The sequence below is a fragment of the Oncorhynchus masou genome, chromosome 24 (assembly GCF_036934945.1).
Source record: "Oncorhynchus masou masou isolate Uvic2021 chromosome 24, UVic_Omas_1.1, whole genome shotgun sequence".
Taxonomy (NCBI): domain Eukaryota; kingdom Metazoa; phylum Chordata; class Actinopteri; order Salmoniformes; family Salmonidae; genus Oncorhynchus; species Oncorhynchus masou.
The window spans coordinates 47936837-47961642 of NC_088235.1; the positions used below are offsets into that span (position 1 = coordinate 47936837).

At 41.1% G+C, this 24806-nt stretch overlaps 2 protein-coding genes across 2 annotated transcripts in view; one reads left to right on the forward strand and one right to left on the reverse strand.

The window, feature by feature from the left end:
• Positions 1-24806, forward strand: part of LOC135512270 (cytochrome P450 26B1) — a 130692-nt gene that overhangs the window by 3950 nt on the left and 101936 nt on the right. The window lies entirely within an intron of this gene.
• Positions 11158-13999, reverse strand: LOC135512275 (fibroblast growth factor-binding protein 2-like). Its single transcript, XM_064934123.1, has 2 exons — positions 13922-13999; positions 11158-13152 (listed from the first exon to the last, which is right to left on the reverse strand). Exon 2 carries the CDS (start codon positions 13044-13046, stop codon positions 12414-12416), a length of 633 nt encoding a protein of 210 aa, XP_064790195.1. The 5' UTR covers positions 13047-13152; positions 13922-13999; the 3' UTR covers positions 11158-12413.

Here is a 24806-nt window from a genome sequence, read left to right on the forward strand (position 1 = left end):
TCCAATTCTGCTAAAGGCTTTTCAGAAATGATTTTTTTGAATTGGAGCGTGAATTTGGATTACTTTTTGAATTGGCTGGAATTTAATTGGAAATGATATGTTGGCAAACGGAATGCGCTACTCAATCCAACATTCTCTTTCATTTCTGGATTTCTGGCTAAACCTTGAAGAGACCTTGAACAAATACAGTAAAGAGTCTTTCTTCAACCAATAATTTGTTTCAGTGTCATTGTCTACAAGTCATGGACATGCGCTCCATGACAAGAATACTATAGGAAATACTACAGTATTATCTGCACAAAAACACTGTAGTAAATATTACAGTAATGTCTGTAAAAACACTAGTGTCTGCAAAAACACTACAGTTTTTTAACTAAAGTATTACTACTGTATTTCATTTGCATATGGGTGTGACGAGTGGTGGGTGTGGCATGAAGCAATGAGTGGCATATTTAAAGGGCAGTGGCCATGCTGACAGCATTACCCTCTGTTTTTCAACTGGTCATTCTGTACAACACCATTTCCGTTTAATTGAATGTTCCAGAATGTAAAAACGTTCTGAACGCAGCCCAGGTTTTCCATCTATTCTGGCCACGCCCCTCCCTTGCTACTCACCTCACCTGTCTCCACTCTACTCATTAACACCCTTGACTATTTAAGAAGCAGTTTCTGCCGCACGTCTAAGGCTAACACAAAACCAATCAGGTGGTTGTTTGACAAAAAGAAGCTTAGGACCACATTTATCACGTTCTTCTGTTAAAGTGATACAAGCATCAGCACACTGCTGTGACGTAAACTACTTAGTATTTCGACGCAAGCTTTGGAGCTCCGGTATAAAACGAAACCACAAATTTATCCTGCAACCTTTCCCCACGTGCTCCTGTGTTTGTGTGCATTAAAACCACACAATTTGGTTTCCTGCTTCATCTCCTCATTTCATCTGCATTTGGACTCTGAACCAGTCAAAACCTCCAACCTTTTCAATAACACAATTTTCGGGACCCGTTTTTGAAACAGCTGTTTTATTTATTTTTTTACCTGAAATTGTAGTAACAGCATGTTACATTATGACATTGTCGCCCTAGCTTTAAATATCAACTGTGTTATTATAATTTGAGGAAAATAGGCAGGTCTCTCAACTCATACCCTAACTTTCAGAAGGGATTGCGAGATGATTAGCTTTGCAACCGCATGACAACGTGAATACAATTGGCTGAGTCTGCTGGGCAGAGCGTTACACGTTTCTCCATTAATTTCCCGCTATGATTCTTATCTCTTCCTTTGCCACTGATGTCCAGGCAAGAAGCAACTCGCCAGTGAATTATCGATTTCAGTCAAAATATCCTTTCACCTCATATGACTTCCATGACATACAGTGCCTTCAGAAAGCATTCACATCTGTTGACTTCACATTTTGTTGTGTTACAACCTGCATTGAAAATGAATTATACTAAGATAGGACTCACTGTGTGCAATAACAGTGTTTAACATGTTTGAAAGACTACGTCATCTCTGTACCCCACACATAGTGCCTTTGGAAAGTATTCTAAAAAAAATATCCTCAGCAATCTACTCACAATACCCCAAAACGACAAGGTGAAAACAGGTTCTTAGAAATGTTTGCAAATGTATAATTATTTTTTGTTTTACTTAAGTACTAAGACCCTTTGCTATGAGACTCCTTGAAATTGAGCTCAGGTGTGTCCTGTTTCCATTGATCATCCTTGAAATGTTTCTACAACTTGATTGGAGACCACCTGTGGTAAATTCAATTGATTTAACATGATTTGGAAAGGCCCACACCTGTCTATATAAGGTCCCACAATTGACAGTGCATATCAGACAAACTCAAGCCATGAGGTCTGACTTTTTGAATCTTATGTTCATATAAATATTTACTATTATGTTAAGTTTGCTGAAAATAAACAGTTGACAGTTGAGGACATTTCTTTTTTTTCTGAGTTTATTTGTGGATTTAGTGGATATATGGAGGCTTAAATATCCTGACCGAGTGAGATGGGAGGCTCAATCAAGCTAGTTGTCTTGATTACTTTCTTATATCATTCTCGCTGGAACCAAAAGTAAAAATATATATATTTTTTTTAAAGTGTTGATAGGGGACAGAATACGGTCGGACCATTAAAGAAATTGCTTATATATTACTCTTACAGTATTTCTACGTGAGCGAGGATATTGATGGTAAATTGTTTGAACTTAAACAGAATCATTTATAAAGGACATTAACATAGGTACAGCAGACCTTATTGTATGGGACACTTTTAAATGTGCCTTTAGAGGCCATGCATTTCAGAACTCATCTATAAAAAAAGCAATTTGTCAAAATAGACCATATTAACAAGAAATGGAAGGGCTAATAGCACAGATAGCAATAAAAAAGGTACCATAAAGGCATAGAATAAGTTCAAAAAATTATTTAAATGGAAGAACTTATTCAAGAAAGAGCAAGTGTATATATTATTTAAAAAGTATGCAAACTGGATGGAACATGAGGAAAAATGCACCAAATTATTTTTTTCTTAGAAATGCTACCAACAATAATTGACTGAAACTTGTGATAAATGATGGAGTCCCCCATGATTCACCAAACAACATTTTGAAAGAGGATGAAAAGTACTTTAAGCTCATGTTTTCGTTTCAGTCTCCATCTCCACTAACCAAAGATAACTGTATGGATTTTTTTCTATGAATGTAAAATTAACAGCTGTACAGAAAGACTCATGTGAAGGCCAAATTATACAGGAGGAACATTTAAGTCCAGGAAAATTCCAGGGTTGGATGGCATACCAGTGGAGGTACACCAAACCTTTTTTGATGTACTTAGAGGACCGTTATTAGCATGTTTTAACCAAGAATGTCTGATTTCATTATTTATGAAACAGTATCCAAGTGGTAAATATAAAGATCCATAAAATGCATAGCGCGTAGAATTTAAAAAAAGGTATTGATGGATATTATTCATCCTAATCAGACAGGTTTTTTACATGGACGATACATTGAAGACACGTACTGGAAACAATAGAAAAGTATGAAAAATCTGAGAAACCAGGCCTGGAATTCATAGCTGACTTTGAAAAGGCTTTTGATAAGGTATGACTGGAATTGATAAATGCCTGGAATATTTCAATTTTGGAGAATCTCTTATAAAAAGGGTTAGTTATGTAAAGTAACCCTAGGTGTAAAATAGTAAATAATGGCTACTTCTCAGAAAGTATTAGACTGTCAAGAGGTGAAAACAAGGTTGTACACTATTGGCATATCTATTTAATATGGTCATCGAAATGTTAGCTATTAAAATCAGATCCAGCAATAATATCAAGGGGTTAGAAATCAAGGTCTTAAAAACAAGTGTTGTTGTACGCTGATGATTCATGTTTTTTTTATCCACAATTTTAATCCCTCCACAGCGTCAGAGGATCTAGATACTTTTTTAACCTTACTAAAATACATTTTAATAGAAATAACAAGATATCTACTGTAAAATATAATTCAAGTTGGATTGGCTTCAGAGATGGATGGGACGGGTTGATGGTAGCTGAAGGATTGCAAAGGGAATAAAAAACAAACAATAACAAACGAGACCCTGGGTCTCGACACCACCCTGTGCAACAAGGTACTGGACTTCCTGACGGTCCGCCCCCACACTCCAAGACTGCTTCCATCACGTGGACTGGGATATGTTTCGTATTGTGTCAGACAACATTGACGAATACGCTGATTCGGTGTGCGAGTTCATTAGAACGTGCATTGAAGATGACGTTTCCATAGCAACGATTAAAACATTCCCAAACCAGAAACCGTGGATTGATGGCAGCATTCGCTTGAAACTGAAAGCGCGAACCACTGCTTTTAATCAGGGCAAGGTGACCGGAAACATGACCGAATACAAACAGTGCAGCTATTCCCTCCGCAAGGCAATCAAACAAGCTAAGCGTCAGTATAGAGACAAAGTAGAATCTCAATTCAACGGCTCAGACACAAGAGGTATGTGGCAGGGTCTACAGTCAATCACGGATTACAAAAAGAAAACAAGCCACGTCACGGACCAAGATGTCTTGCTCCCAGGCAGACTAAACTTTTTTGCCCGCTTTGAGGACAATACAGTGCCACTGACACAGCCTGCAACGAAAACATGCAGACTCTCCTTCACTGCAGCCGAGGTGAGTAAAACATTTAAACGTGTTAACCCTCTCAAGGCTGCAGGCCCAGACGGCATCCCCAGCCGCGCCCTCAGAGCACTCACTTCCATCATCATGAAGTGCTTTGAGAGACTAGTCAAGGACCATATCACCTCCACCCTACCTGACACCCTAGACCCACTCCAATTTGCTTACCGCTCAAATAGGTCCACAGACGATGCAATATCAACCACACTGCCCTAACCCATCTGGACAAGAGGAATACCTATGTGAGAATGCTGTTCATCGACTACAGCTCGGCATTTAACACCATAGCACCCTCCAAGCTCGTCATCAAGCTCGAGACCCTGGGTCTCGACCCCGCCCTGTGCAACTGGGTACTGGACTTCCTGACGGGCCGCCCCTAGGTGGTGAGGGTAGGCATCTCCACCCCGCTGATCCTCAACGCTGGGGCCCCACAAGGGTGCATTCTGAGATCTCTCCTGTACTCCCTGTTCACCCACGACTGAGTGGCCACACGCCTGCAACTCAATCATCAAGTTTGCGGACGACACAGTGGTAGGCTTGATTACCAACAACGACGAGACGGCCTACAGGGAGGTGGTGTCAGGAAAATAACCTCACACTCAACAAAACTGAGATGAATGTGGACTTCAGGAAACAGCAGAGGGAACACCCCCCTATCCACATCGATGGAACAGTAGTGGAGAGGGTAGTAAGTTAAGCTTCACGGCATACACATCACAGACAAACAGAATTGGTCCACCCACACAGACAGCATCGTGAAGAAGGCGCAGCAGCGCCTCTTCAACCTCGGGAGGCTAAAGAAATTCGGCTTGTCACCAAAAGCACTCAAACTTCTGATGCACAATCGAGAGCATCCTGGCGGGCTGTATCACCACCTGGTACAGCAACTGCGCCGCCCACAACCGTAAGGCTCTCCAGAGGGTAGTGAGGTCTGCACAACGCATCACCGGGGCCAAACTACCTGCCCTCCAGGACACCTACACCACCGATGTTACAGGAAGGCCATAAAGATCATCAAGGACAACAACCACCCGAGCCACTGCCTTTTCACCCCGCTAACATCCAGAAGGTGAGGTCAGTACAGGTGCGTCAAAGGTGGGACCGAGAGACTGAAAAACAGCTTCTATCTCAAGGCCATCAGACTGTTAAACAGCCACCACTAACATTGAGTGGCTGCTGCCAACACACTGACTCAACTCCAATCACTTTAATAATGGGAATTGATATAAAATATATCACTAGCCAATTTAAACAATGCTACCTAATATAATGTTTACATACCCTACATTATTCATCTCATATGTATACGTATATACTGTACTTTTAACGGCTTTCTTCTGTTAGAGGAGCAGACCAAAATGCAGCGTGATGGTTACTCATGTTTATTGAATGAAATTAGACTAGACGTGAAATAACTGAACATGAAAAAAAACGAAACGTGAGAACCTAAACAGTCCTATCTGGTGAAGACAGACAGGAACAATCACCCACGAAACAAAGAATATGGCTGCCTAATTATGGTTCCCAATCAGAGAGAACGATAATCACCTGACTGATTGAGAAACGCCTCACGCAGCCATAGACTAACGCTAGACACCCCACAAAACCAAGACAAAAACACACCACAATAACCCATGTCACACCCTGCCTGACCGAATAAATGAATAATAAACATAATATATTTCGACCAGGGTGTGACAGTACTCTATATCATCTACCACATCTTTATGTAATACATGTATCACTAGCCACTAAACTATGCTACTTTGTTTACATACTCATCTCATACATATACTGTACTCGATACAGTCTATTGTATCTTGCCCATGCCGCTCTGTACCATCACTCATATATCTTTATGTACATATTCTTTATCCCCTTATACACAAGTGTAAGACAGTAGTTTTGGAATTGTTAGATTACTTGGTTATTACTGCATTGTCGGAACTAGAAGCACAATCATTTTGCATTAACATCTGCTAACCATGTGTATGTGACAAATAAAATTTGATTTGATGATTTGTAATGTGTATTGTGTCTGTAAAAGGTACATAGCATGTATAAACTGGAAGTAGAAGCCTAGGTGTTGTTGTCCATTAGTTTACTCCAATTAGGAGAGGGGTGGGTAGGGTTAGCAGAAAATAATAAATATACAGGCTTCTTTCCTAACTCAGTTGCTGGAGAAGGAAGCACTTGGATTTCACCATGAGGCAAATGGTGACTTTAAAACAGTTACAGTTTAAAGGCTGTGATTGGAGAAAACTGAGGATGGATCAACATTGTAGTTACTCCGCAATACTAACCTAACTGACAGAGTGAAAAGGAAACCTGTATAGAAAAAATATTTCAAAACATAGTGCCTTGCGAAAGTATTCGGCCCCCCTTGAACTTTGCGACCTTTTGCCACATTTCAGGCTTCAAACAAAGATATAAAAGTATTTTTTTGTGAAGAAACAACAAGTGGGACACAATCATGAAGTGGAACGACATTTATTGGATATTTCAAACTTTAACAAATCAAAAACTGAAAAATTGGGCATGCAAAATTATTCAGCCCCCTTAAGTTAATACTTTGTAGCATCACCTTTTGCTGCGATTACAGCTGTAAGTCGCTTGGGAAAGGGGCTGAGCTGGACCCAAGGAAAGAAACAAGTATTCAAAAACACCCCTAAGCTAGACTAGCCTACTTTAACAGTTAACTAACCAAAAATACAGTGGGTGGTCCACCCAGTTCTAACTAGTGTATTTAACCAAGGCTACCTACGGGTAGTGTATGCCCATGGGCGACTTGTCTTGGTTTCCACTTTTCCCACCAGCAAACAAACACCATAACCAAAAACAATACTCACAGGTGAGGACAAAGTGCTATGGCGGTGCTCAAACAAAAGGTTAATACACAAAGAGAGTGTGAAACACAGAGACCTACAGACATGACATTTACAGATAGATCAAGCTCTAGAGCAAACTACTGACAGGGTTTTTAAACCAAGGGAAAGGAACTGTGATTGGGTAGGAAACAGGAGGAGGTGTGTCTTCTGATTGATGATTTGATTGGTGACTGATTGGGGAGTGATGATTTTCACCTGTGAGGGGAGAAGGAGAGAAAAGAACACAGGATACACACACACAGGATACACACACACACAGGATACTGGTATCCGTAACACTTACCAAGAAGACAGTGTATGTTCCTGAGTGGCCGAGTTACAGTTTTGACTTACATCTGCTTTAAAATCTAAGACCAAATAACTAATTTGACATAGTTTGAAGAATTTTGAAAAGAATAAATGGGCAAATGTTGCGCTATTCAGGTGAGAAAGGCCTTTAGTGTCACACCCTGACCTTAGTATTCTTTGTTTTCTTTGTTATTTTGGTTAGGTCAGGGTGTGACATGGGTGATATGTGTTTTTGGCTTGTCTAGGGTTTTTTATATGTTTATGGGGGTGTTTTCCTATCTAGGTGTTTTTGTACGTCTATGGTTGCCTGGATTGGTTCTCAATTAGAGGCAGCTGTCTATCGTTATCTCTGATTGGGAACCATATTTAGGCAGCCATATTCTGTGGGTATTTTGTGGGTGATTGTTCCTGTTCCAGTGTTCACGTTATGGGACTGGATTGTCTTTGGGCCTCTTTGTTTTGTCGGTTTGTTTTGTCGGTTTGTTTTGTCGGTTTGTTTTGTCGGGTGTTTAAGTATTCCTATTAAATATGGATAATCATCACACTGCATTTTGGTCCTCCTCTCTTTCACCCGAAGACAGTCGTTACACTTAGAGACTTACCTAGAAAGATTCACAGCTGTAATAACTGCCAAAGGTGTGTCGTGAAAATTTCCTTTATTACCAAATCATGAGAGAGCTAACCACACACAAGTCAGAGTTATCATAAAGTCCATCTTTAATTATATGAGCTTCACCATAGCCCTGTGACTCTCAGATCAATTCAGTGTCTATAAATGAATTCTCTGAGAGTGCTTACAAAACAGTTCTTAGTATCATTTATAGCCAAGACACACCTCTCAACTTACATAACAAATAACACCGATCTTAGGAACATTACACAAAGGAAGATTTACTAGTCAAAAGAGTATCCCATAGCCAGACAGCATTAGCTATAAATTATCGTTCAGTTTGCTCTCCTAAAATGAAGCTCCTATCTCGTTCTTGGTACAACATAGTACCAAGACATTACCTCATCCAATGGTATATATCAATTGTCATTTTAGATAATCCCATCTCAAATACCATCCCTCCTGGACAAGCTCACAGAGATAGTGAGCCTCCTAGGCCATATACTAAATCAAGATAAGGGCAACCTCAGAGTTGTAACTTTTCCCACATAAGCATACTTATGAATATTAATAAAACATCTTATTAATAAATGTTACCTAAAGGATTCTGATTCTGCTACCACAGGTGCTTCTACAAAGTAATGACTCATGGGTGTGAATACTTAAGTAAATTAGATATTTCTTTATTTCATTTTCAATAAATTTGCTAACACTTCTAAAAACCTGTTTTCACGTTCTCATTATTAGTTATTGTGTGTAGATTGGTAAGGACATAAATATATTTAATCAATTTTGAATTCCGGCTGTAACACAATATGTGGAATAAGGCACTGAAGGCACTGTTGATAAGATTATGCCTGTTCTTTTCTAAGGCAACTTTAGTATGCTAGTGTAAGCCAAAGAGCTCCTATCTAGCTATAGTTCAGCTAAGTGTCAGCATTCACAAAAAGCCGCCACATTGCTAGCTAGCTAATGTTAGCTTACTGAGGAGTGTCACACCCTGACCTTAGTTATCTTTGTTTTCTTTATTATTTTGGTTAGTTCCGGGTGTGACGAGGGTGGTACAGTTTGTGTGTTCTTGTCTTGTCTATGTTTTTTGTATATCTATGGGGTTTTGGTATTGTCTAGGTAAATGTATGTCTATGGTGGCCTGAATTGGTTCCCAATCAGAGACAGCTGTTTATAGTTGTCTCTGATTGGGGATCCTATTTACGTTGCCATTTTCCATTTTGGTTTTGTGAGTTATTGTCTATGTATAGTTGCAAGTCAGCACTCGTGTTTATAGCGTCACGGTCGTTTTTTTTAAGTGTTCTTTGTTTAATAAAGAAGAATGCATTCACCAGTTTGTGATTGTACTGCATGATCTTACAGTATGTTTCTGTCTTGCTAGTGAGACAGACAATTATGTTGTCTTAATTGGTACTTATTTAGAATCAAGTGAGTCCAGTTCTCAAGGTTACTCAACAGCAAAACAGAATGAACCATCACAATGAAAATATTTTGTATCAATCAGACTTCATGCCACAGTAAACATACATCATACTGAATTGAAAATACATTAATTGAGAGACATACAGTATCTTCTGCAGGTCACATGTTGAGATCTTTATGACTCTAATTCCCTGAAATGTTCAAGCTGAAGTTTCTCTAATCTTATTTTTTACAAGTTTTTGTTCATAAGAGATGTATTTTTGATTCCCAGAGTTCTATGCTCACAATAGGGTGAGAAGCTCTTTTCATATGCTGAATGTGAATTCTGCTGGGTCAGAAAGATTAAGGACAATTGTGTAGTAGTCTATGTCCTCGTTCCGGTGTATTTTTAATAGTTCTATAAAAACCCACCAAAAAAATATAATAAAGGAGGAGTAACAGTTTGATATGCAGTAATTGAGACTGCATCAACTCATGAGAGGAGTGAGGAAAAACTAGGAAAAATAAAAAAGTTTGCTAACCCCACCCCCTCTCTCTCTCTCTCTCTCACACACACACACACACACACACACACACACACGCACACGCACACGCTCAATTAGTTATTGTGTAACATTACAGATGTTCATTCTACTTTGTTTGCTATTCTCCCCATGTCTAACATATATCTTGCTTGTCTGGGTATATCATGTACACACAGTTTATTGGTTGTGTGAAAAGTACATATGCTCATTCTGTTTTTGTTTGATATTAATAGTCCTGTTTTTTTGCATGTTCCCTATGAACTATGGAACTTAAGATATGCACCTACTGTTATGGAAAAATATTAACTATTGGAACCAAGACTTAAAAATAACTGATATTGACACAAGGTGGAGGGAAAGATGGAATATTTTAGTAGTCTGCACAATCTTGTGAATTGTTGCATTATTTGCTTGGATTGTTAAGTAGTTTGTGCTTACTGGCTTGTGGCTACTGTGATATTTATGAAAGCAAAGGCAAGGATTTAATGTAAACTGAAAAGTAAAACTCTATCGCCACGCCGCTCCTCAGACTCCTTCATCTCGTAGTGGGAATAGGGCCCTAGTAGTGTATACAGGTTCTTCCTTAGTTATTCTGGGGGTGGCCACACTGCTAGGGCAGACGCATGCAAGTAATCACTGCTCTATTTGATGTATGAGGGACAATGGAGCGACTGTAGAGAGAAGAAAGACAGAATCCTGGGTTGAGAGGGGCGTATTGGCATTACTCTCCGGTGTGTGTGTGTGTGGTGTGTGGATATGTGTTTGCCTGTCTGTCCGAATGATATATGTACTGAATATGTAAATTAAGGACTTAGAGAGATTGCTGTGCTATCGAAGGAATATCTTCATTACTTTTTACACATCATTATATATTAGATCAGAGGAACAAACCGCTATCTCTAGGTTGAGTTGATTGAGTTGCTGATCCAAACAATAATGTACTTTGAAATGAACATGATAGCTACTGCTTTCAGAGGTGTATAATCAGTCTGTTACTGAGAGCAGATTGATGGCTATAGTTTATAGAGGAAATGTTAGTGACATAGACACAGAGGAAAATGCTGGTACAGGCCTTTGTGAGACAATTCACACCATGATTGTAAGCCCATCCTCTTTCTATTCACTAACCCACCTTCCAGTCATCATCACATACATTTCACAGAGACCACACATGGACACACACACACACACACAGATTGCAGTCAGACTTAAAGGCAAGACTGTGGCTCTGGTTGGTTAAATCAGTCCAAGTCTTTATTAGAAATCTTTAGTTTGTGTTAACCTGAACAAAATTGGGCACTTGAACAGCTTAGGTGGACTGCAATGATCACCCGCTATAGTGCCAGGAGGTACCTCCTGCCATCTGTTGGCATTGGCAGTGCAACTCACAATCGTCTATTTGTTGTCTGTGGCCACTGGCTACCAGATCACACAAAAAAGCAACACTAGAAAAGACAGACAATATTTCAATTGATAACCACACAGTTGTCTCATGAAGAGAATCTCAATCAAACTATGGATGAGAAAGAGATAGTAGAGCCACAGATACTAAATAAGATGGTACTTTTGAAACTATATATAAACATCCACTTATTACTGTAGTCACAAGACTGCTTTATTTCCCAGAGAGCATGCAATCAATTGTGCAAATTTGGAGAGTCAGTGTCACCTCAAAAAGATCACAACAGGTTTCCACGATATTTTGTGAGTCTTGTTTGCCATAAAGTATTTTCACATATCTCATCTTAATCTTGTGACATTTTCAATTAACACTTTCTGTATGTCTATTCTAAGTGTACACAAGGTCTCAAAAAAAATGTGATTATCAGGGTTGGCAATTTTTAAGAACTGCATTTCCTGTGTTATGTTGACATCATTTTGGTTATCGAAAAATAACATTGTCTCAGGAGATTTTTTATTTTCTGGCAACTAATATCAAGGGATAAACTATGGGGAAAATACATAACAGGTTCTCAATATTATCCTATTCATGCTCATTACCATTCATTTGTTATCCTCAAGTGTATACAGTAAAGCACAAAGATCTTGTCAATACTATTGCGATTTTGTATCAAGTATTACAGTATTTCCCCAACTTGGCAATATAAATAACTATATCATCCATATAGTCCTTCTAATTAACTGCTTCTAAAAAATAACCATATCATCTGTGATCATTTATTAATGTTCAATATTTATATAGTACGGTATGTTTATTCACAGGTATAATTTTGTATGCTGTGTTAAAGTAAAAAAAAATAGAAATCTCATACATGTCTAGTGACTACAAATGAACAAATAACAAACAATAAAATACACAACCCAAAACATTCCTATATTAAGCCTATATTTCGTCTCCTTATCGCTTCAGACAAACCATTTTTGTTTACGTAGCAAAGAAGTAAGCCCGGATATAGAGGTGGGGTTTTTCAACCAACTGAGTTCATCAGATTTGTCCTTTGTTTAACCTTAGAAACACTTAAAGACTTTAACCTTCAAAAAACCTTACAAAGAAAGAACAGACGGAATGCCATCCCTCGGCACAGTAATTCTCCACTGGCTCCATGTCGATTATCTCTCTATCCCAATTCCTCTCCTCCAACAGAGTCCTATCCTCTTTCTTCTCCTCCTTCGCTACCATTTCAGGAGCCAGGGGCAATGGATCATTCTCTCCTCCACTGTTCCCCTTCTCTTTGAGTTTCATGTGGGAGTCCATGGGGGCCTTGCAGGTGGGGGTCTTCAGCACTTTCTCCCCTTTGCACGCGTTGTTCCTCTTCTTCAGGTTGCCCACCAGTTGTTTCCAGTGCCTGACCTGTGCCTTCCTGTCACTGTAGGCTTGGCACAAGTCTGGCTGTCCAGTGTAGCGGCACCAGTAGGTCTGCTCCCCGGAGTTACAGCTGACCAGCAGATTCACCACGCCCTCCCCAGACGTATCCCAAGTACAGTTATGGCCAACCTTTGTGCTGAACCCTCCTGAGCTTGTTACAGAGTTCTTGGGCATCTTGCCTGCCAATGGTGGTGGAAGCTGCAACGTCTTGTCGTCGGAGAGCTGGTGTTTGGCCTCGGTGCTGGTTAGGACACGAAGGCACAGGAGGAAGAACAGGGGCCACAGGAACCTCATGTTTGGTGGTGATTAGTGCTACTTGAAGGGTTCTTTATTCAAGTGCAGCCAAGCATCAGTAAGACGCCGAAGGGAATCAAAACGGGATGCTCCGAGATCAAAAGACCTACAGGAAGTGAAAATGGAGAGGGAAAACAAAGTGAAACATAAATGAATTAAATACACCCCATTTCCCTTCTTTTCATAAAAACACATGAGAAGTTTTACAACATTTTATATTCCCTACTTAGAAAAAAAACATAATTCATAAGATGTTGTGTACCAATTGTACAGCACATTAGAATGTGTATGATGTTTGTTTTCAGTGCACCTATTTCTAAATTAACCGTAATAAAAAAATATATACTTTGTCACATCACATTAAATCAATACGAGAGGAATGCTTCAGCTCTAAGCTTAAACACTGTGTCATATATCTCATGCCAAGTGAATCCTCTACAGAGCGAATGAAGGAAAGGGAGAGATGGAAATACTGCCACGGCAGCTATTTTAGGGGGGCAGCCACAACTGCAGCACTACCTGGTACATGGGACTAATCTGTATAAAAATCACCTCAAGAAACATTTTGGAGTATGAATCCACTCGTGCTTTTTACACGGGAGTAATCTGAACATCCTTACTCGGAGTATATCCTGCCATGTGAAGGAAATCATATTGGATTGTTCCAAAATAGTGGTACATAACAAAGACATACACCAAAACAAACAGCCCCAAGCCGGCGCAGAATTTCCTTACTTCACTTAGAAATAACAGGGAAAATATACCCATACTTTGCAAACATACAGTACACCTGGTTGCAAAAACAAAATGTACCAATGAAATGATATCCAGTTCCAATATTTGGTATTCGGTATCTATGTAAATGTCGCACTTACCATGTTGGAACCGTAGTGTCTGCTACTATTTGCGAATGCGGGGGCCCAGGACACTTGCATAAAAGGGGCTTATAGAAGAATAAAGGAGAATGGGGAGGGGTGGGGAGGGGAAGGGAGGGGAGGGGAGGGGTAAGGGCTTAAATGGGTCTACCCAGACCTCCCTTAAGCAGTGCTCTTCGTAACAATACTCCTCGCGACCCATAGCCTAAAGACTGTGTGTGGGGGAGGTGAGGTGGTAGGTGGGGTTTGGGTCATGAAGTGTTGACTCACACACCCCCATACCCAACACAGCCCATCTCCCAGCTAAGAAGACAATGTTCTCTAGAAATGTGATTCTATTTGCTTTTTTCTGTGCTTTCTTTAAGCTTCACTCTGCTGGTGATACTAAGAGAGTCCTTGACGAGGCGGGAGGTTTGAGAAGACCAATCTCCGTTAAATTGTTTGCAATCAATGTGCTGCTAGCTGACTGCATTTAAGATACCATTGACTGTGATTATACACTGATTGAGGCGCGTAGTGCTGCCCCTGTCCTCACCCCTCAGACCGTAGTGACAGAGGGAATCTAATTGTGAAGCAGAGGAGAAGCACCTTGCTTTGCAGAAAAGTTAGCATAGTGTCTGTAAATACAATGAAGATTGCCCTCAGCACAAGCTTCCATGGCAACACCTGGTTATTGGTGCTTAATTTCTTTGCATAATGAGGAACACAGACATATTGACTGATGGCCTGGCATTGCTATCATGTCACTCTGTATGGTGTCTGTATGTAGCCTCACTACTTTTATATCCTCGCTACTGTATATAGCCTCGCTAATGTTATTTTTCACTGTATTTTTACTGTTGTTTTTATATCTTTACTTACCTATTGTTCACCTAATATTTTTTTTTGCACTATTGGTTAGAGCCTGTAAGTAAGCATTTCACTGTAAGGTCTACGCCTGTTGTATTCGGCGCATGTGACAAATAAACTTTGATTTGGTTTGATGGGGTTAGCAAATGAGAGCAACCATTCTTCTGGCCATATACAATGTTATAGGCATGGGGTTCATCTGGTCTATCAGATACTGTCCACCTGAGTGCTCTGCAGAACAATACATGGGTGAAGGAAAACAGTTTGTTTCTAACTAAGGTCAGAGAACACTGAGGAGACTGAGGAGTGCATGTTGTGGACTTAAAACTTCAATCTACTCCTCCTTTATTATATTTTTTTGGTGAGTTTGTATAGAACTATTAAAAATACACCGGAACGAGGACATAGACTACTACACAATTGTCCTTGTTTTTTTCTGACCCAGAAAAATTCACATTCAGCAATCAAAAATTGCTTCTCACCCTACTGTGAGCAAACAGCCCTGGGGACATTTTTTAATCTCAGGTCCAAAAAAAAAAAATTAGAGAAACTTTGGCTTGAACACATTTACATTTACATTTAAGTAATTTGGCAGACGCTCTTATCCAGAGCGACTTACAAATTGGTGAATTCACCTTATGACATCCAGTGGAACAGCCACTTTACAATAGTGCATCTAAATCATTTAAGGAGGGGGGGGGGTGAGAAGGATTACTTTATCCTATCCTAGGTATTCCTTAAAGAGGTGGGGTTTCACACGGAACTGGAGTCATCATAAAGATCTCATCATGGAAACTGCAGAAGATACTGTATGTCCCTCAAGTAATGTATTTTCAATTCAGTATGGTGAATTGTCTGTTTACTGTGCCATAAATTCTGATTGATACAAAAATCTAAATCTTTTCATTTTGATGGTTTTGCATTCTGTTTTGCTATTGTGTAACTTTAAGAACTGGACCCACTTGATTCTAAGTAAGTACCAATATATCCCAGTTTGTCTTTCTCACTAGCAAGACAAACACTGTAAGATCATGCAGTACACTCGCAAACTGTAGGTTAACAATACTCACCCTGGATTGGATTTTTATACCATTACTCCAGGTTCTCAAGGTTATTATCAGTGGCGACCCGTCAATATAAAGAAAAAATTGTGCCCGTTTTGTACCCAAATCATTGAGTTAATAAAGCTGCATTCAAACATGGTCTGTTTGTTGCTTTCTTGAGCAGGCAGCTCCAAAATGCAGGTGTTTCAGCCTAGCTCAGTGCTTTCTGTGGTGGTGGGGCAGCCAGCAGAAAATAAAGAGCGTAGGGGTTGCTAATGTTCTCTAGTTTGGCCATGATTGACTCAGTGTTCTGTTACTCATGGGGACACTACATCACCTCAAAATCTATAGGGTGAGATAGAAAATTCATTCCCCTTGGGTGCTGCCATAGATTTACATTAGAAGTGCCCATTTAAGAAGGCTGAAGTCATTGGCCACAGGTAAAATTACGTCAAATCACGTTATATCTACCACAGCTTTAATTGGACTGATCATGTCAACATACTTTCAAAATCTTAGCTAGCAAGCTAGACAATGAGTCATCATCATGAATCAAGTCAAATACTTGCAAATCCTTTTTAATCCTTGTCATATGAAGATAAAATGTATCAGCGCTCATCAGTCATTGGACATACAAATTACACAAGTTGTAAATCGCAAATTCAACAATGAGCGGTTTGGAAGGAATCAGTGGCTAACTGCAAGCATTGCAAACCAATCAATAGCCTGCTATTCAGTGGAGAGGGTGTGTGGTCCAAGTCTGGGTTTAAGGGTTTATTTTCCAAGCTTAAAAGGTTAAACATTCACATGCAACACCATGGGCCAGAAAAGGTTGAATACATTGGCCATGCTATCAATCCAGCATGACTTCTGCCTCGTTCAAAACAACTGGAAACTCAGAACTGGGAAATATCAGACTTCAGTGAGTTCAAGAAAACTGGGAACTCCAGTCATCCAACTTGCAATTCCAAGATGGGAACTCGGGCCTCTTTCTAGAGCTCCCAGTTGTCTTGAAAGCAACATAAATTCAGAGAATGCCATACATTGATGACAATGTTTGTTGACAAAATTTGGCACAAGAAGGACTACCTTCCTGTTGAAGTGAGCACAGCACAACAATGTGAGTCAAGCAATGTGTACAGTGCATTCAGAAAGTATTCAAACCCCTAGACGTTTTCCACATTTTGTTATGTTACAGCCATATTCTAAAATGGATTAAATAGTTTTCCCCCTCATCAATATACACACAATATTCCATAATGACAAAGCAAAAGCAGGTTACAGACTCAAGTCTTCCTGGGTATGACACTACAAGCTTGGCACACCTGTATTTTGGGAGTTTCCCCTATTCTTCACTGCAAATCCTCTCAAGCTCTGTCAGGATGGATGGGGAGAGTCGCTGCACAGCTATTTTCAGGTCTCTCCAGAGATGTTCGATCAGGTTCAAATCTAAGATCTAGCTGGGCCACTCAAGTACATTCAGAGACTTGTCCCCAAGCCACTCATGCATTGTCTTGGCTGTGTGCTTTGGGTCGTTGTCCTGTTGGAAGATTAACCTTCGCCCAAGTCTGAGGTCCTGAGCGCTCTGGAGCAGGTTTTCGTCAAGGATCTCTCTCTACTTTGCTCCGTACATCTTTCCCTGAATCCTGACTAGTATCTCAGTCCCTGCCTCTGAATAACATCCCCACAGCATGATTCTGCCAGCAGCATGCTTCACTGTAGGGATGCTGCCATTTTCAAGTTTTGCCATAGATTTTCATGATTTTCATAGATTTTCAAAACTATCACTAGGCCACTAAGGAACATTCAATGTAATCTTGGTAAGCAACTCCAGTGCATATTTGGCCTTGAGTTTTAGGTTATTGTCCTGCTGGAAGGTGAATTTGTCTCCGTGTCTGTAGGAAAGAAGACCCAGGTTTCCTTTAAGGATTTTGCTTGTGCTCAGCTCCATTCTTTTTTTTTATCCCCAAAAAATAACTCCCTTGTCTTTCCTGATAACGAGCATATTCATAACATGATGCAGACAGCATTGTGCTTGAAAATATGAAGAGTTGTGTTCAGTAATATGTTGGATTTGCCCAAAATATATTGCTTTGTATTCAGGGCAAAATGTGAATTTCTTTGCCCCATTGTTTACTTCGGTGCCTTATAGCGAACAGGATGCATGTCTTGGAATATTTTTATTTTGTACAGACTTCCTTCTTTTCAATCTGTCATTTAGGTTAGTATTGTGGAGTAACTACAATGTTGTTGATCAATCCTCAATTTTCTCCAATCACAACCATTAAACTCTGTAACTGTTTCATGCTTAAAGAAATATTCAGTGTCTTCTTTTTAACATTTTTACCCATCTATAAGATAGATGCCCTTCTTTGCGAGGCAATGGAAAACTTCCCTGTCTTTGTGGTTGAATCTGGGGTAGAAATTCACTACTCAACTGAGGGAGTGTACAGACAATTGTATGTGTGGGGTCCACTTTTACATTGTGGGGTAATGTATGTAGATCAGTGGCACAAAACCTCACTTTAAATCATTAGTAACACAACAAAATGTGGAAAAAGTCCTCTCAAGAGAATTAACAATGCAGTTACTAATGAAAACTAATGAAAAATTACTTTTTGAAATCTGACACAGCGGTTGCATTAAGGAGAAGTTTATCTTTAAATGTATGTTATACACTCGTGTATCTTTCATCAATGTTTATGATGAGTATTTCTGGAATTTGATGTGGCTCTCTGCACTTTCACCGGATGTTTGTTTGAGACCATGCATTTCTGAAGATAATGCACCAATTTCAAATGAGGGTTTTGGACATAAAGATTAACTTTATCGAACAAAATACACATTTATTGTGTTTTTTATTTATTTATTTTTATTTCACCTTTATTTAACCAGGTAGGCAAGTTGAGAATAAGTTCTCATTTACAATTGCGACCTGGCCAGGATAAAGCAAAGAAGTTCGACACATACAACAACTCAGAATTACACATGGAGTAAAACAAACATAAGGTCAATAATACAGTACAAACAAGTCTATATACGATGCGAGCAAATGAGGTGAGATAAGGGAGGTAAAGGCAAAAAAGGCCATGGTGGCAAAGTAAATACAATATAGCAAGTAAAACACTGGAATGGTAGATTTGCAATGGAAGAATGTGCAAAGTAGAAATAAAAAATAATGGGGTGCAAAGGAGCAAAATAAATAAATTAATAAAATACAGTAGGGAAAGAGGTAGTTGTTTGGGCTAAAATATAGGTGGGCTATATACAGGTGCAGTAATATGTGAGCTGCTCTGACAGTTGGTGCTTAAAGCTAGTGAAGGAGATAAGTGTTTCCAGTTTCAGAGATTTTTGTAGTTCGTTCCAGTCATTGGCAGCAGAGAACTGGAAGGAGAGGCGGCCAAAGAAAGAATTGGTTTTGGGGGTGACTAGAGAGATATACCTGCTGGAGCGTGTGCTACAGGTGGGAGATGCTATGGTGACCAGCGAGCTGAGATAAGGGGGGACTTTACCTAGCAGGGTCTTGTAGATGACATGGAGCCAGTGGGTTTGGCGACGAGTATGAAGTGAGGGCCAGCCAACGAGAGCGTACAGTTCGCAATGGTGGGTAGTATTTGTCACTTTGGTGTCAAAACACTCACTTATACTACTGATTACTGATTACACACACCATTGTATATTTTCCTTAGTTGCTTTAGTTAATAAATATATCTTTTGTTACGCCTTATCTCCATGTTGTCTCCCTTTTGTTATGGGCTTTGAGCCGGTTCGTGACACCAGACACCTAGGTATTTATAGATGTCCACGTGTTCTAGGTCGGAACAATCCATTGTGGTGATGCTAGTCGGGCGTGCGGGTGCAGGCAGCGAACGGTTGAAAAGCATGCATTTGGTTTTACTAGCTTTTAAGAGCAGTTGGAGGCCACGGAAGAAGTGTTGTATGGCATTGAAGCTCGTTTGGAGGTTAGATAGCACAGTGTCCAAGGAAGAGCCAGAAGTATACAGAATGGTGTCGTCTGCGTGGAGGTGGATCAGGGAATCGCCTGCAGCAAGAGCAACATCATTGATAAATACAGAGAAAAGATTCGGCCTGAGAATTGAACCCTGTGGCACCCCCATAGAGACTGCCAGAGGACCGGACAACATGCCCTCCGATTTGACACACTGAACTCTGTCTGCAAAGTAGTTGGTGAACCAGGCAAGGCAGTCATTAGAAAAACCGAGGCTCCTGAGTCTGCCGATAAGAATATGATGATTGACAGAGTCGAAAGCTTTGGCCAGGTCGATGAAGACTGCTGCACAGTACTGTCTTTTATCGATGGCGGTTATGATATTGTTTAGTACCTTGAGTGTGGCTGAGGTGCACCCATGACCGGCTCGGAAACCAGATTGCACAGCGGAGAAGGATTCGAGATGGTCAGTGATCTGTTTGTTGACTTGGCTTTCGAAGACCTTAGATAGGCAGGGCAGGATGGATATCGGTCTGTAACAGTTTGGGTCCAGGGTGTCTCCCCCTTTGAAGAGGGGGATGACCGCGGCAGCTTTCCAATCCTTGGGGATCTCAGACGATACGAAAGAGGTTGAACAGGCTGGTAATAGGGGTCGCGACAATGGTGGCAGATAGTTTCAAAAATAGAGGGTCCAGATTGTCAAGCCCAGCTGATTTGTATGGGTCCAGGTTTTGCAGCTCTTTCAGAACATTTGGTATCTAGATTTGGGTAAAGGATAAGCTGGGGAGGCTTGGGCGAGTAGCTGCGGGGGGGGGCTGAGCTGGTGGCTGAGGTTGGAGTAGACAGGAGGAAGGCATGGCCGACCGTTGAGAAATGCTTGTTGAAGTTTTCGATTATCATGGATTTATCGGTGGTGACCGTGTTGCCTAGCCTCAGTGAAGTGGGCAGCTGGGAGGAGGTGCTCTTGTTCTCCATGGGCTTTACAGTGTCCCAGAACGTTTTGGAGTTAGAGCTACAGGATGCAAATTTCTCCTTGAAAAAGCTGGCCTTTGCTTTCCTGATTGACTGCGTGTATTGGTTCCTGATTTCCCTGAACAGTTGCATATCGCGGGGACTATTCGATGCTATTGCAGTCCGCCACAGGATGTTTTTGTGCTGGTCGAGGGCAGTCAGGTCTGGAGTGAACCAAGGGCTATATCTGTTCTTAGTTCTGCATTTTTTGAACGGAGCATGCTTATCTAAGATGGTGATGAAGTTACTTTTAAAGAATGACCAGGCATCCTCAACTGACGGGATGAAGTCAATATCCTTCCAGGATACCCGGGCCAGGTTGATTAGAAAGGCCTGCTCGCAGAAGTGTTTTAGGGAGCATTTGACAGTGATGAGGGGTGGTCGATTGACCGCGGACCCGTAGCGGATACAGGCAATGAGGCAGTGATCGCTGAGATCCTGATTGAAGACAGCGGAGGTTTATTTGGAGGGCCATTTGGTCAGGATAATTTCTATGAGGGTGCCCGTGTTTACGGATTTGGGGTTGTACCTGGTGGGTTCATTAATAATTTGTGTGAGATTGAGGGCATCAAGCTTAGATTGTAGGACGGCCTGGGTGTTAAGCATGTCCCAGTTTAGGTCACCGAACAGCACGATCTCTGAAGATAGATGGGGGGAAATCAATTCACACATGGTGTCCAGGGCACAGCTGGGGGCAGAAGGTGGTCTATAGCAAGCGGTAACGGTGGGAGACTTGTTTCTGAAAAGGTGGATTTTTTAAAGTAGAAGCTCAAATTGTTTGGGCACAGACCTGGATAGTAAGACAGAACCCTACAGGCTATCTCTGCAGTAGATTGCAACTCCGCCCCCTTTGGTAGTTCTATCTTGTCAGAAAATGTTATACAGTGGGGCAAAAAAGTATTTAGTCAGCCACCAATTGTGCAAGTTCTCCCACTTAAAGATGAGAGAGGCCTGTAATTTTCATCATAGTTACAATTCAATTATGACAGACAAAATGAGAAAAAAAATCCAGAAAATCACATTGTAAGATTTTTAAGGAATCTATTTGCAAATTATGTTAGAAAATAAGTATTTGGTCACCTACAAACAAGCAAGATTTCTGGCTCTCACAGACCTGTAACTTCTTCTTTAAGAGGCTTCTCTGTCCTCCACTCGTTACCTGTATTAATGGCACCTGTTTGAACTTGTTATCAGTATAAAAGACACCTGTCCACAACCTCAAACAGTCACACTCCAAACTCAACTATGGCCAAGACTAAAGAGCTGTCAAAGGACACCAGAAACAAAATTGTAGGCCTGCACCAGGCTGGGAAGACTGAATCTGCAATAGGTAAGCAGCTTGGTTTGAAGAAATCAACTATGGGAGCAATTATTAGGAAATGGAAGACATACAAGACCACTGATAATCTCCCTCGATCTGCAGCTCCACGCAAGATCTCACCCCGTGGGGTCAAAATGATCACAAGAACGGTGAGCAAAACAAATCTAGTGAATGACCTGCAGAGAGCTGGGACCAAAGTAACAAAGCCTACCATCAGTAACACACTACGCCACCAGGGACTCAAATCCTGCAGTGCCAGATGTGTCCCCCTGCGTAAGCCAGTACATGTCCAGGCCCGTCTGAAGTTTGCTAAAGAGCATTTGGATGATCCAGAAGAAAATTGGGAGATTGTCATATGGTCAGATGAAACCAAAATATAACTTTTTGGTAAAAACTCAACTCGTCGTGTTTGGAGGACAAAGAATGCTGAGTTGCATCCAAAGAACACCATACCTACTGTGAAGCATGGGGGTGGAAACATCATGCTTTGGGGCTGTTTTTCTGCAAAGGGACCAGGATGACTGATCCGTGTAAAGGAAAGAATGAATGGGGCCATGTATCATGAGACTTTGAGTGAAAATCTCATGAAACGTGGCTGGGTCTTTCAGCATGAAAATGATCCCAAACACACCGCCCGGGCAACAAAGGAGTGGCTTCGTAAGAAGCATTTCAAGGTCCTGGAGTGGCCTTGCCAGTCTCCAGATCTCAACCCCATAGAAAATCTTTGGAGGGAGTTGAAAGTCTGTGTTGCCCAGCAACAGCTCCAAAACATCACTGCTCTAGAGGAGATCTGCATGGAGGAATGGGCCAAAATACCAGCAACAGTGTGTGAAAACCTTGTGAAGACTTACAGAAAACGTTTGACCCCTGTCATTGCCAACAAAGGGTATATAACAAAGTATTGAGAAACTTTTGTTATTGACCAAATACTTATTTTCCACCATAATTTGCAAATACATTCATAAAAAATCCTACAATGTGATTTTCTGGATTTATTTTCTCATTTTGTCTGTCATAGTTGAAGTGTACCTATGATGAAAATTACAGGCCTCTCTCATCTTTTTAAGTGGGAGAACTTGCACAATTGGTGGCTGACTAAATACTTTTTTTGCCCCACTGTAGTTAAGGATGGAAATTTCAGGGTTTTTGGTGGTCTTCCTAAGCCAGAATTCAGACATGGCTAGGACATCCAGGTTGGCAGAGTGTGCAAAGGCAGTGAATAAAACAAACTTAGGGGGAGGCTTCTAATGTTTACATGCAAGAAACCTAGGCTTTACGGTTACAGACGTCAACAAATGAGAGCGCCTGGGGAATGGGAGTGGAGCTAGGCACTGCAGGGTCTGGATTAACCTCTACATCACCAGAGGAACAGAGGAGGAGTAGGATAAGGGTACGGCTAAAGCTATAGGAACTGGTTGTCTAGTATGTTCGGAACAGAGAGTAAAAGGAGCAGGTTTCTGGGCATGATAGAATAGATTCAAGGCATAATGTACAGACAAATGTATGGTAGGATGTAAATACAGTTGAGGTAAACCTATGCATTGAGTGACGATGAGAGAGAAATTGTCTCTAGAAACATAATTTAGAAACAAAACATCACCGCATGTGTGGGAGGTGGATCCAAAGGGTTAACAAATGTGTATTGAGCAGGGCTAGAGGCTCTACAGTGAAATAAGGCACTATTTACTAACCAAAACAGTGATGGACAAGGCATATTGACATTAGGGAGAGGCATGCATAGCCAGGTGATCATAGAGGTCCAGTGAGCGGGCTGGGGAGACACAGCGATTCAGCCAGCTAGCGGGCCTGGGAGAGCAAGCTAGCAGAAGGGCCTTAGAGGGACGTCACGATGGAAGAAGTCAGTTGTAGCCCCCTCGTACCGTTATGTCGGCAGACCAGTCGTAATGGATCAGCAGGGCTCCGTGTGGTAAAAGGGTCCAGGCCAATTTGCAAAATAGGTATAGTGGCCAAATAATTTGTCCGATGGGTCTCTTAAGCTAACAGTCCGATATGCTCTATACAGCTAGCAGACCATAGCTAGCAGGCTAGCAGATGGGCATTCAGGGGACGTAGCAACGGAGGAGCCATTTGAAAACCCCCCTCGGGCGAATTACGTTGGTAGTCCAGTCGTGATGGGTTGTTTAGGGTCCAGGCCAATTGGTAAAATAGGTATTGTAGCACAAGGAGTGGCTTATGGACCTTTTCGGCTAGCCGGGAGTTGGGCCTAGCAAAGGCTAGCTCCAGGCTAATTGGTTCTTGCTTTGGGACAGAGACGTTAGCCAGGAGCGGCCACTCAGATAGCAGCTAGCTAGCTGCGATGATCCAGGTGAAAAGGTTCAGAGCTTGCGGTAGGAATCCGGAGAAAAATAAGTCTGATATTCTCTGGTTTGAGTCGCGCGGTGCAGACTGGCGAGAGTTGTCCAGACTAAAGGTAGCTTATAACCGCTAGCAGTGGCTAGCTGACTACTAGCTAGTCGCTAGTTAGCTGGCTAGCTCCTGTTGGGGGTTCCAGTACTGAAGTAAAGAAAATAGCAGATCCATACCACATTGGGTGAGGTGGATTGCAGGAGAGTATGTTGAAGTTGAGGTTAAGAAAAACATTTTTTTAAATATACGTGAAGAAAAAAGATATGAAATATATACACACGATATAAACACGAGACACGACAAGACGAGGACAAAAGATGTCTGACTGCTAAACCATCTTGGATC

Excerpts from the sequence above, each read along its gene's own strand:
- LOC135512275 (XM_064934123.1), bottom strand. The coding sequence starts at position 13,046 with ATGAGGTTCCTGTGGCCCCTGTTCTTCCTCCTGTGCCTTCGTGTCCTA.